Consider the following 20,031-nt stretch of genomic DNA (forward strand, 5'->3'; position numbering starts at 1 on the left):
GACAGCAAGGAAAGAGGAGGAGGAGGATGGAGAGGCGAGGAAGAGGAAAAAGGAAGAGAGGCCCCCCCCTCCATTCCACCACCCCACGCTCCCCCAAACCCTCGTGGGGTTTTGCTGGTGGTGCTGGGGGGGAGCAGAGAAATTCCTGCCCTTGCTGAGAGCAGCAGGGCTGGTCCCCCACCAGGGAAAGGCTGTGGCGGGAGGCGGTGGCAGAGGAAACACCCGGGGTGACCCCGAAAACCTGCAGGAGGAGCAGAGAGAGGCAGAGAGGGCGGGCAGAGGTGCGAGCAGAGGGCAGCTGGTGGGACAGGGCCTGTTGGGGACATTTTGGGGACAGTCCCCACAGCTCCCGTGGCAGCAGGAGATGTTCCAGCCCCTCTCCAGGGTTGTCCCTGTGGGTGTTTGTTTCAAGGCTTGTCCCAAGCAGCATCTGTGGCTTCCTGGGCGCTCTGTGGCCGGGTCACGCCAGCCCTGTGGCACCTTTTGGACGCCTCCTCCAGCCCCAGCTCTGGCTGTGGAGCTGCTCCTGCCCCACTCTGGTGTCCCTCTTCTCCCCCAGCCTGGGGAAAAGAGCCCTGTGCCCATTTCAGACACCCCCAGTGGGGACAGGAGCCCCCTCAAGGCTCGGGCTGGACCCTGAGGAGGCTCCAGGACGTGCCAGCAGCACCCAGGAGCATTTCTCGTGTGGCACGAGCTCATCTCGGCCCCACCACAGGGAAACACCTGCAAGCTCCAGCCCCAGGGGCACCTGTGGCACCGCAGCCCCTCAGAGCTCCCACATTTCCAGCTGGACCACCTCCAGAAGGTCCTGGAAGCTCCCAGCGAGTTGTTCCTGTGAGTGAAGCACTGGTTACCCCCACAAAAACCCCTCGGTGCTCACAGCCAGCCGGGAATCGAGGCTGAGCTCCACCCCGAAGCCATCGAGGTGACACTGTGGGGTGACAGCGCACAGAGGAGAAGGAAGGTTAACTCTGCCCCTGACCCTGTCCCTGGGCCGTGTGTTTGTCACAGGGACAGCGAGGAGGAGGAGCAAAGGTGACCCTTTGTCCCTTTGTCCCAGCTCTGCGTGCCTGGGGACACCATGGGACAGCGCTGTCCTGGCCTGCAGGGAAAGTGAGGGGCACGGAGCTCCCCCCGCTCAGTGGGAGCAAAAAATCCACCCTTTGGGGGTGGAGAAAAAGGCAAAAATCAGGGAAAAAGAAAAAAACCTCAGGGAAAACCAAGGGATGTCAGAAGAAGATGGAGAGATTTTCTCCCCTTCTGTGCCGTGGGGCCGAGAGCTCCGGGTGTGGGGCTGGCACAGAGGGGGTGGCACAGGGAGCGAGGGTCTGGTGCCACCAAATCCCTGCTGGGCACATTCCCACTGGGAACAGCACCCCAGCAGAGCCCAGGGGGGCTCCGTGGACCCCTCCTGTGCCACAGAGGTGACCACCAGTGGCACGTCCAGCCTCCTGCTGGCCACCCACCCAGCAGAACAGCCTCCCAAAAATCCAGATTTTCCTGGAGAGGCACGGGCAGCGTGCGGGGCTGGGAGCGACGCCACCCTCGGAGCGGCAGCCGCCGTCACTTCTGGGCAGAGAGAGCCCCTGGAGAGGGCGAGGCAGAAGGAGACAGAGCCCCCCTGTCCCTGCTGTCCCCCAGTACCTGGGTCTGGATCCTGTTGAGCCCCCGGAACCAGAGGATCTGCCCCCGCCGCAGCTCCATCTCGGCGTGGTCGATCTCGTCGGCGTCCTCGGGCAGCTCCTCCTCGGGGATCTCCTCCTTGGTGATGCCGTGCCCGGCTTCCTTCAGGAACTTCAGGTGGCTCGTGGGCACGGTGCAGATCACCTGAGGGGACAATCGGGGAATGAGGTGGTGGCAGTGCCATCGGCACCCCCGGGGAGCTGCCAGGACCCAGCGGGGATGTCACTGTCACTGCTGGGTGTGTCCCTGTGCAGCGGGGTGGGGACGAGAAGGTGTCTTGGGTTATATAACCAAAAATTGTGTGTTCTGTTTCATCTGTAGAAAGATGGTTTCTTTTTTCTTTATCTCTTATAACTCCAGGGGAGGAGGGTGGATTCCTTCTGATAAAAGCCCAGCTGATAAAACCAGGTGGGGCAGGGTTTGTGATCTCTGTCTCCACTGTCCACCCTCAGGGATATCTGCTGTTAATGGGCAATTAAAGGCTCACAATCACATCTCGGAAAAATCTATCTTGAATAAAAATAATTTATTATTTTTTAAGTCCAAAATAGCTTCGTGTCTGGTGTGTTCTGTCCGCCCTCAGGGATATCTGCTGTTAATGGGCAATTAAAGGCTCACAACTCACATCTTGTAAAAATCTATCTTAGATAAAAAATAATTTATTATTTTTAAATTCCAAAATAGCTTCATGTCTGGTGTGTTCTGTCCACCCTTGGGGGATATCTGCTGTTTATGGGACATTGAGGCTCACAACTCACACTTTGAAAAAATGTATCTTAGATAAAAAATAATTTATTATTTTTTAAGTCCAAAATAGCTTCGTGTCTGGTGTGTTCTGTCCACCCTCAGGGATATCTGCTGTTAATGGGCAATTAAAGGCTCACAATCACACTTTGTAAAAATGTATCTTGGATAAAAAATAATTTATTATTTTTAAATTCCAAAATAGCTTCGTGTCTGGTGTGTTCTGCCCATCCTCGGGGGATATCTGCTGTTAATGGGCAATTAAAGGCTCACAATCACACCTTATAAAAATATATCTTAGATAAAAAATAATTTATTATTTTTAAATTCCAAAATAGCTTCGTGTCTGGTGTGTTCTGTCCACCCTTGGGGGATATCTGCTGTTAATGGGCAATTAAAGGCTCACAATCACACTTTGTAAAAATCTATCTTAGATAAAAAATAATAAACATCCAAGTCCAAAATAGCTTCGTGTCTGGTGTGTTATGCCCACCCTCGGGGATATCTGCTGTTTATGGGACATTGAGGCTCACAACTCACACTTTGTAAAAATCTATCTTAGATAAAAAATAATTTATTATTTTTAAATTCCAAAATAGCTTTGTGTCTGGTGTGTTCTGTCCACCCTTGGGGGATATCTGCTGTTAATGGGCAATTAAAGGCTCACAGTCACACCTCGTAAAAATCTATCTTGAATAAAAATAATTTATTATTTTTTAAGTCCAAAATAGCTTCGTGTCTGGTGTGTTCTGTCCTCCCTTGTCCTCCCTCTGTTAATGGTTTCTGTCAGGGTTTCTAGGGTTTGGTTTGTTTTTGTACTATTACATTTGTATTTTTTTTTAATATTCCTAGTAAAGAACTGTTATTCCATTTCCCAAAACTCTGCCTGAAAACCTTTAACTGCAAAATTATAATAATTTGGAGGGAGGGGGGTTTACATTTTCCATTCCAACTCCAGTTTTCCCTGGCAGGCACCTGTCTTCTCAAACCAAGACAGGAGGGAACGAAGTTTTAGTAATCTTTTCTAATTAGTTAGTAAAAGCCCGCACTACAGACATTAAGTAACCTTTAATTAAATTATAAATAAAAATAACTTCAGTTTTAATTAGTTTTGCTTATTGTTTAAATAAGAGAGGAGCAAGGGACCTCTTACTCAGCCTGAGAATTTTGAGGAGCACCAGAAAAGAGCAGGGACACCTCACATCCGTTTAAAACAAAATAAAAATAACCATTTTCTTGCCTTCTTAAACAAAACTCAAAAAAATGATAAAAAATAATAAACATTCAAGTCTAAAATACCTTGGTGTCTGGCGTGTTCTGTCCAAACCTACAAGAACTTTTTTAGCCCCTTCCTAAAGAGCTGCCCTGGGATAAAAACAGGGAGAACACGGGCAGGGACAGAGGGACAGGGCAGGAATTTGGGATTGTCCTTACCTGGCCCCACAGGAGCTCTCCCACTCCGATGAAAACGCACCAGAACCACTGGCTGAGGGTGAGCCCCGAGCAGCTGAAGGGTTTCCCACCAAACTCCACGATCACGATCTGCAGCACGGGAGACACGAGTCACAGCCTGGGCCTGGAAAGGCCTTTGGGCCACTCTTCCCTCTTCCCTGGGGTTACAGCAGGAGCACGGACCTCACACATCCAGGATGGGAATTTTGTGGAACACCAGAAAAGAGCCAGGACGTCACACCCAGGCTGGAAATTTGAGGAGCAAGGACCTCGCATCCAGGCAGGGAATTTTAAGAGCAAGGACCTTGCACTCAGGGTGGGAATTTTGTGGAACACCAGAGAGGAGCAAAGAGCTCTGATCCAGACTGGACAATCTATGGGGCACCAGAAAGGAGCAGGGACCTCATATTCAGGCTGGGAATTTTGTGGAACACCAGAAAAGAGCCAGGACGTCACATCCAGGCTGGGAGTTTTGTGGAACACCAGAGAGGAGCAAAGCACCTCCCAGTCAGTCTGAGGATTTTGTGGAACACCAGAAAAGAGCCTGGACCGCACATCCAGGCTGGGAATTTTAGCAATAAGGACCTTGCACCCAGGCTGGGAATTTTAGCAACAAAGACCTCACATCCAGGCTGGGAATTTTGTGGAACACCAGAGAGGAGCAAAGAGCTCTGATCCAGACTGGAAAATCTGTGGGGCACCAGAAAGGAGCAGGGACCTCATATCCAGGCTGGGAATTTTGTGGAACACCAGAGAGGAGCAAGGGACCTTCCAGTCAGCCTGAGGATTTTGTGGAACACCAGAAAAGAGCTGGGACCTCACATCCAGGCTGGGAATTTTAGCAACAACGACCTTGCATCCAGGCTGGGAATTTTGTTGAACAAGGACCTCAGATCCAGGCTGGGAATTTTAACAAAGACCTCACATCCAGGCTGGGAATTTTGTGGAACACCAGAAAAGAGCAGGGACTTCATATCCAGGCTGGGAATTTGAGGAGCAAGGACCTCATATCCAGGCTGGGAATTTTGTGGAACACCAGAAAGGAGCAGGGACTTCATATCCAGGCTGGGAATTTTAGCAACAATGACCTCACATCCAGGCTGGGAATTTTAGCAACAAGGACCTCAAGCAAATTTTGTGCAACACCAGAAAGGAGCAGGAACCTCACGCCCAGACCGAGAACCCGACAAAAACACCAGATCCCCCTCCCAACACGCCCTAACCCCCAAATCACAAAATCCCAGCACATTTTAGGCTGGGAGAGATCCAAATCCCACCCAGACCCGTGCGTGGGGACACCCTCCACCAGCTCAGCTCTCTCTGAGCTCCACCCAGCCCATGCTGGCACCACGACAGGCCTGGGGCAGGGCGAGGGGACAGGGCAATGCCCCGGGGGTCACCTGGGCGGTGAAGGTGCCCAGCACCACGGCGCAGAAGATGGGGTTGCGGTAGATGGCCTCGAAGACGTTCCTCTCGCCGTGGATCTTGCGGGCGTTGATCTCGTTGAAGAGCTGCATCATCACGAAGGTGTTGAAGACGATGGTGTAGTGCTCGCTGGGGGGAGAGTGCAGGGGGGCGTTCCGGCCGCTGTCGATGTCGAAAAACTTCTCCCCTGAGAGGGGAAAAAAGGGATTTGGGGAAGGGAAGAGGGCGGAGGATGAGAGGCGGAGGAAGAGGGAGCAGGGTTGGGGCACCCTGACCCTGTGCCAGCCCTGCTGAGCTGAAATGTCCTTAAGAAGGATGAGAGGCTCCAATTGGGCACCCAGGAGCAGAACAAACCTCCCTGGGTCACCGCTCTGCTTCCCACCCACCACTCACAAAGCTCTGCCCTGCGTGAGGGCACCGAGGCAGTGACAACGAGGGTGATGGTGGGCAAGGAGGGGACTCTGCCCCTTTTCCTTCTCCTTTTCCTTTTCTCCTTTTCCTTTCCTTTTTCTTTGCCTTTTTTCCTTTTCCTTTTCTCCTTCCCTTTTCCTTTTCTCCTATTCCCCTTTCCTTTTCCTTTCTCTTTTCCCTCTTCTTCTCCTTTCCTTTTCTCTTTTCCTTTTCTCCTTTTCTTTTCCATTTATCTTTTCCTTTTCTCTTTTCCTTTTCTTTCCCTTTTCCTTTTCCCCTTTCCTTTTCCCTTACCTTTTTTCCTCTTCTCCTTCTCCTTTCCTTCTCTCTTTTTCCCCTTTCCTTTCCTTTCCTTTCCTTTCCTTTCCTTTCCTTTCCTTTCCTTTCCTTTCCTTTCCTTTCCTTCCCTTCCCTTCCCTTCCCTTCCCTTCCCTTCCCTTCCCTTCCCTTCCCTTCCCTTCCCTTCCCTTCCCTTCCCTTCCCAAACCTTCCCTAACCTTCCCTTCCCTTCCCTTCCCTTCCCTTCCCTTCCCTTCCCTTCCCTTCCCTTCCCTTCCCTTCCCTTCCCTTCCCTTCCCTTCCCTTCCCTTCCCTTCCCTTCCCTTCCCTTCCCTTCCCTTCCCTTCCCTTCCCTTCCCTTCCCTTCCCTTCCCTTCCCTTCCCTTCCCTTCCCTTCCCAAACCTTCCCAAACCTTCCCAAACCTTCCCAAACCTTCCCAAACCTTCCCTTCCCTTCCCTTCCCTTCCCAAACCTTCCCTTCCCTTCCCAAACCTTCCCTTCCCTTCCCTTCCCTTCCCTTCCCTTCCCTTCCCTTCCCTTCCCTTCCCTTCCCTTCCCTTCCCTTCCCTTCCCTTCCCTTCCCTTCCCTTCCCTTCCCTTCCCTTCCCTTCCCTTCCCTTCCCTTCCCTTCCCTTCCCTTCCCTTCCCTTCCCTTCCCTTCCCTTCCTTCCCCTTCTCCCCCTCCATTTCCCGCTCTCCCCTGCCCATCTCACCAGCGAACAGCAGGGTGAAGATGATGGTGAGCTGGTACACGGCGTGGCCCAGGATGTTTTTCATCATGGTGCGCGAGATGAGCGGCTTGTTCCGCCCGTAGGGTTTGCGCAGCAGCAGCGACTCCGTGGGCGGCTCCGTGGCCAGCGCCAGCGAGGCGAACGTGTCCATGATCAGATTCACCCAGAGCATCTGCACGGCCTTCAGGGGAGAGTCCTGCAGGGGAGAGATCAGGGATTGTTGGGATTTTCCAAGGAAAAGCCTCACTAGAAGTTTATTTCTCCCATGGGACTCAGAAATTCCCGCTCTGAGCTGCTGGTGAACGTGTCCATGATCAGGTTCACCCAGAGCATCTGCACGGCCTTCAGGGGAGAGTCCTGCAGGGGAGAAACCAGGAATTGTTGGGATTTTCCAAGGAAAAGCCTCTCTGGAAGTTGATTTTTTCCCAAGGAATCAGAAATGCCCACTCTGAGCTGCTGGTGAACGTGTCCATGATCAGGTTCACCCACAGCATCTGCACGGCCTTCAGGGGAGAGTCCTGCAGGGGAGAGATCAGGGATTGTTGGGATTTTCCAAGGAAAAGCTTTTCTGGAAGACTCAAAAATCCCAGCACTGAGCTGCCGGCTCCATGGCCAGCAAGGAGAACGTGTCCATGATCAGGTTCACCCAGAGCATCTGCACCGCCTTCAGGGGAGAGTCCTGCAGGGGGAAGATCAGGGAGTTTGGGATTTCCAAGGAAAAGCCTCGCTGGAAGTTTATTTTTTCCCAAGGAATCAGAAATCCCCGCTCTGAGCTGCTGGCTCCATGGCTGGCACCAGCAAGGAGAATCTGTCCATGATCAGGTTCACCCAGAGCATCTGCACGGCCTTCAGGGGAGAGTCCTGCAGGGGAGAAACCAGGGATTGTTGGGATTTCCAAGGAAAATCCTCGCTGGAAGTTCATTTCTCCTGTTGGACTCAGAAATCGCAGCACTGAGCTGCCGGCTCTGTGGCCAGTGCCAGCAAGGAGAATTTGTCCATGATCAGGGTCACCCACAGCATCTGCACGGCCTTCAGGGGAGAGTCCTGCAGGGGAGAAACCAGGGAGTTTGGGATTTCCAAGGAAAAGCCTTTCTGGAAGTTCATTTTTATCCAGGGAATCAGAAATGCCCACTCTGAGGGCAGCACCAGTGAGGTGAACGTGTCCATGATCAGGTTCACCCACAGCATCTGCACGGCCTTCAGGGGAGAGTCCTAATGGGGACAGACCAGAGATTTTGGGATTTCCACGGAAAAGCCTCGCTGGAGGTTCATTTTTATCCCAGGTGAGCTCACCTGTGTGATGCAGGCGCCGGTGAAGGCCACGATGACGGCCACCACCTTGTCCCACCTGCCCAGGTGAGTCCCCCACTGTGTCCCACCCGCCCAGGTGAGCTCACCTGGGTGACGCAGACGCCAGTGAAGGCCAAGACAACGGCCACCACCCTGTCCCACCTGTCCAGGTGAGTCCCCCACTGTGTCCCACCCACCCAGGTGAGTCCCCCACTGTGTCCCACCTGCCCAGGTGAGCTCACCTGAGTGATGCAGGCGCCGGTGAAGGCCACGATGACGGCCACCACCCTGTCCCACCTGTCCAGGTGAGTCCCCCACCCTGTCCCACCTGTCCAGGTGAGTCCCCCCCCGTGTCCCACCTGTCCAGGTGAGCTCACCTGTGTGATGCAGGTGCCGGTGAAGGCCAAGACAACGGCCACCACCCTGTCCCACCTGTCCAGGTGAGTCCCCCAGTGTGTCCCACCCACCCAGGTGAGCTCACCTGGGTGACACAGGCGCCGGTGAAGGCCAAGACAACGGCCACCACCCTGTCCCACCTGTCCAGGTGAGTCCCCTCCGTGTCCCACCCACCCAGGTGAGCTCACCTGGGTGACACAGGCGCCGGTGAAGGCCAAGACAACGGCCACCACCCTGTCCCACCCGTCCAGGTGAGTCCCCTCCGTGTCCCACCCACCCAGGTGAGCTCACCTGGGTGACGCAGGCGCCGGTGAAGGCCACGATGACGGCCACCACCCTGTCCCACCTGTCCAGGTGAGTCCCTGCCGTGTCCCACCCACCCAGGTGAGTCCCCCCTGTGTCCCACCCACCCAGGTGACTCCCCCTCCTTGTCCCACCCGCCCAGGTGAGCTCACCTGTGTGATGCAGGCGCCGGTGAAGGCCACGATGACGGCCACCACGTTGACGGTGAGCTGGAACTGCAGGAACTTGGAGATGCTGTCGTAGACGTTGCGGCCCCACATGACGGCCTTGACGATGCTGGTGAAGTTGTCGTCGGTCAGGATGATGTCCGACGCCTCCTTGGCCACGTCCGTGCCCGCGATGCCCTGCGGGGACAGAGCCCGGTGAGTCCCGGTGCCGTTCCCGGCGGGAAGAGCCGATCCCAGCGCGGCAGTGGCGGCAGAGCCGCGCCGAGGACGGGCTCTGGGGCAGCCCGGCTTTCCCCGGGTGAATCCCGGACAGAGCTGAGGTGAAGGAAAGATGGGAATGGCTGGGAAACGGCTGGGAACAGCTGGGAAACAGCTGGAAAAATAGCCAGGAAAGAGCTGGAAAAAACGCCAGGAAATAGCTGGAAAAATAGCCAGGAAATAGCTGGAAAAATAGCCAGGAAATAGTGGGAAAAGGGCTGGGAAACAGCTGGAAAAATAGCCAGGAAAGAGCTGGAAAAATAGCCAGGAAAGAACTGGAAAAGGGCTGGGAAACAGCTGGAAAAAAAGCCAGGAAAGAGCTGGAAAAGGGCTGGAAAACAGCTGGAAAAATAGCCAGGAAATAGTGGGAAAAGGGCTGGGAAACGGCTGGAAAAATAGCCAGGAAAGAGCTGGAAAAATAGCCAGGAAAGAACTGGAAAAGGGCTGGGAAACAGCTGGAAAACAGCTGGAAAAATAGCCAGGAAATAGTGGGAAAAGGGCTGGGGAACAGCTGGAAAAATAGCCAGGAAAGAGCTGGAAAAAACGCCAGGAAATAGCTGGAAAAATAGCCAGGAAATAGCTGGAAAAGGGCTGGGAAACAGCTGGGAAACAGCCAGGAAAAAAAAACCAGGAAACAGCTGGAAAAGGGCTGGGAAACAGCTGGGGAACAGCTGGAAAAATAGCCAGGAAAGAGCTGGAAAAGGGCTGGGAAAGAGCTGGAAAAGGGCTGGAAAAATAGCCAGGAAACAGCTGGAAAAGGGCTGGGAAACAGCTGGGAAACAGCTGGGGAACACACAGGAAACAGGCGGAAAAAAAGCCAGGAAACAGCTGGGGAACAGCTGGAAAAGGGCTGGGAAACAGATGGAAAAATAGCCAGGAAATAGCTGGAAAATGTCTGGGAAACAGCTGGGGAACAGCTGGGGAACAGGCAGAAAAAACCCCAGGAAACAGCTGGAAAAGGGTTGGGAAATGGCCAGAAAGCAGCTGGGAAACAGCTGGGAAAAAATCCAGGAAATAGCCTGGAAAACAGTTGGGAAAAAAGTCGGGAAATAGCCAGAAAAAAAGCCAGGAAACAGCTGCAAAATGGCCGGGAAACAATCGGAACACAGACAGGAAACATCCAGAAAAAGCTGGGAAACAGCTGGAAAACAGCCGGGAAAGAAGGCAGGAAACAAGCTGGGAAACAAGGCAGGAAACAGCTGGAAAACAGCTGGAAAACTGCTGGAAAAGGGCCAGGAAACAGCTGGATAAAAGCTGGAAAAGGGAAAAAAGCTGGGAAACAGCTCCCTCCTCACCAGGGAACGGCTCCATCCCGGGCTGGGCACCTCTGCCGGGAGCCCAAGGGAGGGAGAACTCGGCCCGGAGGTTTCTGCGCCGCCCCCGGGGTGAGAATTCCCAAAATTCTCCCGCAGCCTCTCCGGGCCGGGCTGCGCTTCCCGGCGCCGGCACAGCGAGGCGCTCGCCCCGCAGGAATTCCAGGCAGGAATTCCAAACGCATCCCTGGATTCCCCAGATCCCACCTCGAACGGGAAATCCCGACCCCTTGCAGGGCACGGATTGAGGAATCCCTGCTCATCCTAAAGGCTCTGGAATTGCATTTGGATTTTCAACACGTTCCTAAAAACCTTTCCCAAAAAATCTCTCTCATCCGCTCAAAATTCCCTGTGCTGCCTCCCCACCCGGCTCCCGCTCACGTCCCTAAAATTAATCCACAGGGAAACTGTTAAAAACAACAGGTTTCCTTCCCTGCTCCTTTCAGACGAGATTAAAAAAAGCATCAAACCAGAGTTTTCCAGCATAAATAAATTCCCAAAGCCTGATCCAGAACTGGGGTGAAGAGCTGCAGGAAAAGTCAAATCCTGGGGCTCCCACGGCTCTCTTGGATCCAGGGGAGACACCAGGACAGGGCTCTGGGACCTCCAAGGAATTCCCAGTCCCTTCCTCACAGCCCTGTGCAGCTCAGACCCAACTCCAGCACCCGAAGGAAATCCCTTTTTGGGTTTTTAGGCCATCCCAGAGATTCAGAAAAGAGATTTCCACGCTCTGGGAGCAATTCTGGTGGAACACAATCCACAGAGCAAAGGAAGAACACCAGGAGAGACACCAGGACAGGGCAGGCCCCTGCTCTGGGACCTCCAAGGAATTCCCAGTCCCTTCCTCACAGCTCTGTGCACTCAGACCCAACTCCAGCACCCGAAGGAAATCCCTTTTTGGGTTTTTAGGCCATCCCAGAGATTCAGAAAAGAGATTTCTCTGGGATTCAGAAAAGAGATTTATTCTGCTGGGAGCAATTCCAGCAGAACAAAACCCACGGAGCAAAGGAGGAACCCCAGGCTGGCCCTACCATGGCAAAGCCAACATCTGCTTTCTTCAGGGCCGGGCCATCGTTGGTGCCATCCCCTGTCACTGCCACCACCTGCCTCTGGTCACCCACGGTGCTGTCGATGATTCCTGCGAGGGGAAGGAAAAATTCAGCTCCAAGGGAGAGCTCCCAGCATGGATCAGGCTGGGAAAACCCCCGGGAGGAGCCCCCGGGCAGGGCAGAGCCCACCTTTCACCAGGGTGTGCTTGTCCGTGGGCGAGGAGCGCGCCAGCACCCGCAGCTTGGGCCAGATCTTGTCCAGCTGCTCCTGCTCCACCTGCAGGGACAGGGAAAAGGGGAGAGAAGGGAGTGAATCCCATCCTCAGGAATCTTCTGTGCCACCAGAGAGTGAATCCCAGCTGGGGCGGGGAAAGGGCTGAGCAAACAAACACTGCTGAGCATCCCAGCAGCTTTCATATACAGGGAAAAGAGGGAAAGGCAGCAGGATTTGGGAAACCCATCAGGATTTGGGGAAAACCCATCAGGATTTGGGGAAAACCCAGCAGGATTTGGGAAACCTAGCAGAGTTTGGGAAACCCAGTAGGATTTGGGGAAAACCCAGTAGGATTTGGGAAACTCTGTAGGATTTGAGAAACCCAGCAGGGTTTGGGAAAACCCAGCAGAGTTTGGAAAAGCCAGCAGGGTTTGGGAAACCCATTAGGATTTGGGAAAACCCAGCAGGATTTGGAAAACTCATCAGAATCTGGAAAACCCAGCGGGATTTAGGAAACTCCGAAGGATTTGAGAAACTCATCAGGATTTGGGAAAACCTATCAGGATTTGGGAAACCCAGCAGGATTTGGAAAACCCTGCAGGATTTGGGAAACGCAGTGGGATTTGCAAAACCCAGCAGGATTCAGCAAACCCATAAGGATTTGGGAAATCCATTAGGATTTTGAAAACCCATTAGAATTTGGAAAACCCATCAGGATTTGGGAAAACCTATCAGGAATTAAAAAACCCTTCAGAATTTGGGAAAACCCATCAGATTTGGGATTCCCACCTCTCCCTCGTCATTCCCACCTCTCCCTCGTCGTTCCCACCTCTCCCTTCTCATTCCCACCTCTCCCTCGTCATTCCCACCTCTCCCTCGTCATTCCCACCTCTCCCTTCTCGTTGCGGATGAGGCGGTTGAACTCCTTCCCCTCCAGGCACAGGAAGTCCTCCCCGGGCAGCAGGATGCCACACTTGGTGGCGATGGCACGGGCGGTGTTGATGTTGTCCCCTGTCACCATGCGGACGGTGATGCCCGCGCGCTGGCACTTGAGGATGGCATCGGGCACCTGGGGACAGGGACAGGGACAGGGTTGGCACTGGGAGGGAGGCAGATCCTCGTTCCTGGAAGGATCTGGGAAGGTCTCAAGGTTAATTTTCCCTGAGATTCTCCTTGGGGTTGGTGTTCCCCAAGGTGCTCAGGGTTCCCCCAGGGTTGCTGTTCCCTGGGAGTTTCCCCTGGGTTGCTGTTCCCAGAGTTAATCAGGTTTTCTGGCTTCTCTTCGCCCTGGGTGTTTCACACCAAAGCCAGAGACGACAAGTTGAGTCCAGCAGTTCGTGTTATCAAGGCTGTTTATTCTTAATTATCTCTCAGTTCTTAACGAGCTCTGCAAGGTGTCCCCAGCAGAGCAGGACATGCAGCAGGACTGGGGCGGCTCAGAGAGCCCCACACCTTATGTACAGTACCCCTGACCCAACCACTGTCCAAAATGAACTTTTTATTTACAAAATTTTACTAATACCTATTACCTATGCTAACATGTCAGTTCTACTCTAAACCAATCTCTAAAACCCAACTCAGCAGAAAATGGGGGACGAGAGCAAGAACAGGAGCACAGGGGCCACTCCCCAATTCCTCCATCCTGTCTCTTCAGCCCCATATGCTAAGAATCCTAATTTCTATATTTATATTCTATAATAAACCATCCACTACTTATTTTAAATTCTTAGGGTTTGTGATTCTTCCTGCGTGTGAGTGTTCACTGCCATGGGCAGGGATCAGAGGCAGTGTCCTCCTGGGATCTGTGTGGGTCTGACTGAGCCCCCTGGACAGACCCCAGACCCCCCTGGACAGATCCCAGACCCCCCTGGACAGACCCCAGACCCCCCTGGACAGACCCCAGACCCCCCTGGACAGACCCCAGACCCCCTGTCCGGTCTCCAAACCCTCCAGGGTGGCCAGAGGAATGTTCTAGACTCCGACAGGAAGGGTTTTGGAGGGGTGAGGGAGCTGAGTCTGCCACCCCAAAGGGAAGGGACCTCAGTGCCACCTCGCTGTCACCTCGCTGTCACCTCGCTGTCACCTCGCTGGGTGCCAAGGCCATCCCTAAAAACAGGGATTTCATCCTCTCCCACCCCATTAATGGATTTATCCATCAGGGAGCAGTGAGGGAAGGGAGGATATCAGAGTGAGGAATGAACAAATCGCATCAGGAGCCTCCAGAGCCGGGATCTGGATCTGTAATGCAATTCCCAGACTGCCAGAGCCCCGAACGCCTCCTCAGGGAGCAGCAGGGCTGAGCTCCAGATCCGAATCCACAGGCAGAAAAAAGGGGATTATTGCATTAGCCCAGCAGAAATGGGAAAAAACAGAGCCCAGGGATCCTTCCTGGCTGTTTCCATCTGCATAGACCCCAAAGATTGGGAATTTTGGATGGGAACAGGCTGCCACGGCCTTGTTTTGTCCAAAAAATGGGAGAGAAATGCCCAGAGCAGAGAGCTGGGGGCGCATGGAATTCCTGAGGGGGTCACTGCAGCCCTGATTCCACGTCTGGGATGTTTTGGGTTGTGAAATTTCTTTCCCAGGCGATTTGGTGTAAACAAGAGGAGCTGTTTTGTTAACTGTATCTGTGTTATTCATTCTTTTTAGAATTCTTTTATTTCTTGTTGCCCCTCTGGCTTGAGCAGCGTGGTTGAAGAGGTGTTAACTCTGCCATGCAACCACACCGGTCTCTGTAAATAGCACGTAAAGAAATTAAATTTTGAATAAATCTCTCTTCCTTGCCTTCTGAGAAATCACAGAGTCAGGGCATTTATTTTGTGTCCTACAGTGACAGATCCCCAAAATATGGAATCCCCAGAACTCGGAATCCCCAGAATCTGGAATCCATAAAATCTGGAATTCCCAGAACTCGAAATCCCCAAAATTTGGAATCCCCAAAATTTGGAATCCCCAGAACTCAGAATCCCCAAAATTTGGAATTCCCAGAACTCGGAATCCCCAAAATCTAGAATTCCCAGAACTCGGAATCCCCAAAATTTGGAATCCCCAGAACTCAGAATCCCCAAAATTTGGAATTCCCAGAACTCGGAATCCCCAAAATTTGGAATTCTCAGAACTCGGAATCCCCAAAATCTGGAATCCCCAGAACTCGAAATCCCCAAAAGTTGGAATTCTCAGAATCTTTAATTCACAGAACTTGGAATCACCAAAATCTGGAATTCCCAGAACTCGGAATCCCCAAAATTTGGAATTCCCAGAACTTGGAATCCCCAAAATCTGGAATCCCCAAAATCTGGAATTCCCAGAACTTGGAATCCCCAAAATCTGGAATCCCCAGAATTTGGAATCCCCAGAATCTGGAATCCCCAGAATTTGGAATCCCCAGAATTTGGAATCCCCAAAATCTGGAATCCCCAGAATCTGGAATCCCCAGAATTTGGAATTCCCAGAACTCGGAATCCCCAAAATCTGGAATTCCCAGAACTCGGAATCCCCAAAATTTGGAATCCCCAAAATCTGGAATCCCCAGAACTCGGAATCCCCAAAATTTGGAATTCCCAGAACTCGGAATCCCCAAAATCTGGAATCCCCAGAACTCGGAATCCCCAAAATCTGGAATTCCCAGAACTCGGAATCCCCAAAATCTGGAATTCCCAGAACTCGGAATTCCCAAAATTTGGAATCCACAAAATCTGGAATCCCCAGAATCTGGAATTCCCAGAACTTGGAATCCCCAAAATTTGGAATTCTCAGAACTCGGAATCCCCAAAATCTGGAATCCCCAGAACTCGGAATCCCCAAAAGTTGGAATTCTCAGAATCTGGAATTCCCAGAACTTGGAATCACCAGAATCTGGAATCCCCAAAATTTGGAATCCCCAAAATCTGGAATTCCCAGAACTCGGAATCCCCAAAATTTGGAATTCCCAGAACTCGGAATCCCCAAAATCTGGAATCCCCAAAATCTGGAATCCCCAAAATCTGGAATTCCCAGAACTCGGAATCCCCAAAATTTGGAATTCCCAGAACTCGGAATCCCCAAAATCTGGAATCCCCAAAATTTGGAATCCCCAAAATTTGGAATTCCCAGAACTCGGAATCCCCAAAATCTGGAATCCCCAGGGTCTGGAATTCCCAGAACTCAGAATCCCCAAAATTTGGAATCCCCAAAATCTGGAATTCCCAGAACTTGGAATCCCCAAAATTTGGAATTCTCAGAACTTGGAATCCCCAAAATCTGGAATTCCCAAAATTTGGAATCCCCAAAATCTGGAATCCCCAAAATCTAGAATTCCCAGAACTTGGAATCCCCAAAATCTGGAATTCCCAGAACTCAGAATCCCCAAAATCTGGAATCCCCAGAACTTGGAATCCCCAAAATTTGGAATCCACAAAATCTGGAATCCCCAAAATCTGGAATCCCCAAAATCTGGAATCCCCAGAACTCGGAATCCCCAAAATCTGGAATTCCCAGAACTTGGAATCCCCAGAATCTGGAATCCCCAAAATTTGGAATTCTCAGAATTTGGAATTCCCAGAACTCGAAATCCCCAAAATTTGGAATCCCCAAAATCTGGAATCCCCAGAACTCGGAATCCCCAAAATCTGGAATCCCCAGAACTCGGAATCCCCAAAATCTGGAATTCCCAGAACTCGGAATCCCCAAAATTTGGAATTCTCAGAACTTGGAATCCCCAAAATCTGGAATCCCAGAACTCGGAATCCCCAAAATTTGGAATCCCCAAAATTTGGAATTCCCAAAATTTGGAATTCCCAAAATTTGGAATCCCCAAAATCTGGAATCCCCAGAACTCGGAATCCCCAAAATCTGGAATCCCCAAAATCTGGAATCCCCAGAACTCGGAATCCCCAAAATCTGGAATCCCCAAAATTTGGAATTCCCAAAATCTGGAATCCCCAAAATCTGGAATCCCCAGAATCTGGAATCCCCAGAATCTGGAATTCTCAGAATTTGGGGCTCGGGTACCTCGGGGCGCACGGGGTCCTCGATGCCGACCACGGCGATGCAGGTGAGCTCGGCCAGGATCTCGTTCTCGCTGTCCCAGTCGGGCTCGGCGCCCGCGGGGAAGTCGCGGAACGCCAGGCAGATGGTCCTGAGGCCGTGGCAGGCCATGGGCTCGATCACCTTCTTCACCATCTCGTCCTTGTCCTTGGCCTTGAACGCCCGCGGCTCGCCGCTCTTGTCCAGGATCTTGGTGCACCTGAGGGGACAGGAGGGGAGGTCACGTCCCTGTCACCCCCGCTAAGAAAAGGGGCTGTGCCCTTCTGCAGATCCCTTCAGCTTTGGCAAACCCACCCAAAAACACTCGGCACGTTCCTGTCACCCTGTCTCCAAAAAGGGGGAATTTCCCTTCTGCAGATCCCTCCAAGCTTCCCAAATCCACCCAAAAAACACTCGGCACATTCCTGTCACTCTAACCACAAAAGGCGCACATTTCCCTTCCACAGCTCCCTCCAACCTTCCCAAATCCGCTCAAAAAACATTCGGTATGTTCCTGTCACTTTGTCTCCAAAAAGGGGGAATTCCCCTTCTGCAGATCCCTCCAACCTTCCCAGATTTGCTCAAAAAACACTCGGCACGTTCCTGTCACCCCATCCCCAAAAAAGGGGGGAATTCCTTCCCACAGCTCATTCCAGATTTGCCAAAATCATCCAAAAAACACTCGGCACATTCCTGTCACCCTGTCTCCAAAATGGGGCAATTCCCCTTCTGCAGATCCCTCCAAGCTTCCCAAATCCACCCAAAAAACACTCGGCACATTCCTGTCACTCTAACCACAAAAGGCACACATTTCCCTTTCACAGCTCCCTCCAACCTTCCCAAATCCGCTCAAAAAACACTCGGCACGTTCCTGTCACTTTGTCTCCAAAAATGGGGGCAATTCCCCTTCTGCAGATCCCTCCAAGCTTCCCAAAAGCACCCAAAAAACACTCGGTACATTCCTGCCACCCCATCCCAAAAAAGGGGTATTTCCTTCCACAGCTCATTCCAGATTTGCCAAAAGCACCCAAAAAATCACTCGGTACATTCCTGTCACCCTGTCTCAAATAAAAGAGGGAATTCCCCTTCTGCAGATCCCTCCAACTGTCCCTAAACCCACCCAAAAAACACTCGGCACATTCCTGTCACCCTGTCTCCAAAAAGGGGGAATTCCCTTCCACAGCTCCCTTCAGCTTTGCCAAACCCACCCAAAAAACACTCGGTACGTTCCTGTCACCCTGTCTCCAAAATGGGGGAATTCCCCTTCTGCAGATCCCTCCAAGCTTCCCAAATCCACCAAAAAACACCCTGAGCAACAGATCGTGTTCTGATTCTTGACAGTGTTCCTAGGATTTTTTTTTGTTTACTTGTTTTTTTCAAATTCTAATTCTTTAATTTTAATTCTATTTTTTTAAATTCTAACTTTTTCATTCTAATTTTTTTAATTCTATTTTTTTATTCTAATTTTTTTAAATTCTAATTTTTCAATTCTTATTTTTTTAAATTCTAACTTTTTAATTCTATTTTTTTAATTCTAATTTTTCAATTCTATTTTTTTTCAATTCTTTTTTTAAATTCTATTTTTTAATTCTATTTTTGTTAATTCTAATTTTTCAATTCTATTTTTTTTTAATTCTAACTTTTTTTAATGTCTAAAATTTGCATTTTTAATACTCCTACTAAAGAACTGCTATCCCTATCTTTGCCCAAAAGCACCCCTTAATTCCAAAATCACAATAATTCAGGAGGAGAGAGGGGTTTACATTCTCCATCCCAAGGGGAGTTTCATCTTTCCTGCCTGCCTTTCCCAACCACCACACAGGACTGACTCAGAACTCCCAGAAAAACCCCAAAACACACCAGAAAAAACCCCCAAAACCCCAAACATCCCCAAAACACACCAGAAAAAAACCCAAAACCCCAAATATCCCCAAAACACACCAGAAAAAACCCCAAAAACACCAGAAAAAACCCCAAAAAACCCCAAAACACACCAGAAAAAACCCCCAAAAACACCAGAAAAAACCCCAAAAAACACCAGAAAAACCCCAAAAAACACCAAAACACACCAGAAAAAACCCAAAAAACCCCAAAAAACCCAGAACACACCAGAAAAAACTCAAATATCCCCAAAAAACACCAGAAAAAAACCCAAATATCCCCAAAACACACCAGAAAAAACCCAAAACCCCCCAAAACCCCCAAAACACATCAGAAAAAAACCAAATATCCCCAAATATCCCCAAAACACATCAGAAAAAACCCAAAACATCCCCAAAACACAACAGAAAAAAACCCAAAAACCCCCAAATATCCCCAAATATCCCCAAAACACATCAGAAAAAACCCCAAAAACACCAGAAAAAAACCCAAAACATCCCCAAAACACACCAGAAAAAACCCCAAAACACACCAGAAAAAACCCCAAAAAACACCAGAAAAAAACCCAAAACCCCCAAAACACACCAGAAAAAACCCCAAAAAACACCAGAAAAAACCCAAAACACACCAGAAAAAAACCCAAAACGCACCAGAAAAAACCCCAAAAAACACCAGAAAAAACCCCAAAAAACCCCAAAACACACCAGAAAAAAACCCAAAACACACCAGAAAAAACCCCAAAAAACACCAGAAAAAACCCCAAAAACCCAAAAAACACCAGAAAATAACCCAAGAAACACCAGAAAAACCCCAAAAAACCCAAAACACACCAGAAAAAACCCCAAAACACACCAGAAAAAAACCCAAAAACCCAAATAATCCCAAAACACACCAGAAAAAACCCCAAAAAACACCAGAAAAAACCCAAAACATCCCCAAACCACACCAGAAAAAACCCCAAAACACACCAGAAAAAAACCCAAAAACCCCCAAAACACACCAGAAAAAACCCGAAAAACACCAGAAAAACCCCCAAATCCCCAAATATCCCAATACACACCAGAAAAAAACCCAAAAACCCCCAAATATCCCCAAAACACACCAGAAAATAAACCAAAAACCTCAAATAATCCCAAAACACGCCAGAAAAAACCCCAAAAACCCCAAAACACACCAGAAAAAACCCCAAAAAACACCAGAAAAACCCAAAACATCCCCAAAACATACCAGAAAAACCCCAAAAAAACCCAAAACACACCAGAAAAAACCCCAAAAAACCCAAAACACACCAGAAAAAACCCAAAAAACCCAAAACACACCAGAAAAAACCCCAAAACACACCAGAAAAAAACCCAAAAAACACCAGAAAAAACCCCAAAAAACCCCCAAAACACACCAGAAAAAACCCCAAAACACGCCAGAAAAAACCC

The 20,031-nt window shown here is 50.5% G+C and overlaps 1 protein-coding gene across 1 annotated transcript in view; it reads right to left on the bottom strand.

The window, feature by feature from the left end:
- Nucleotides 1-20,031, bottom strand: part of ATP2B4 (ATPase plasma membrane Ca2+ transporting 4) — a 69,112-nt gene that overhangs the window by 9,528 nt on the left and 39,553 nt on the right. The window contains 9 exon segments of the mRNA XM_063418699.1: nt 1,645-1,827; nt 3,862-3,969; nt 5,280-5,491; nt 6,709-6,922; nt 8,868-9,059; nt 11,485-11,591; nt 11,692-11,779; nt 12,606-12,785; nt 16,706-16,969. Of these exon segments, the coding sequence (XP_063274769.1) occupies nt 1,645-1,827; nt 3,862-3,969; nt 5,280-5,491; nt 6,709-6,922; nt 8,868-9,059; nt 11,485-11,591; nt 11,692-11,779; nt 12,606-12,785; nt 16,706-16,969 (1,548 nt within the window).

The sequence above is a fragment of the Prinia subflava genome, chromosome 23 (genome assembly GCF_021018805.1).
Source record: "Prinia subflava isolate CZ2003 ecotype Zambia chromosome 23, Cam_Psub_1.2, whole genome shotgun sequence".
Classification (NCBI taxonomy): Eukaryota; Metazoa; Chordata; class Aves; order Passeriformes; family Cisticolidae; genus Prinia; species Prinia subflava.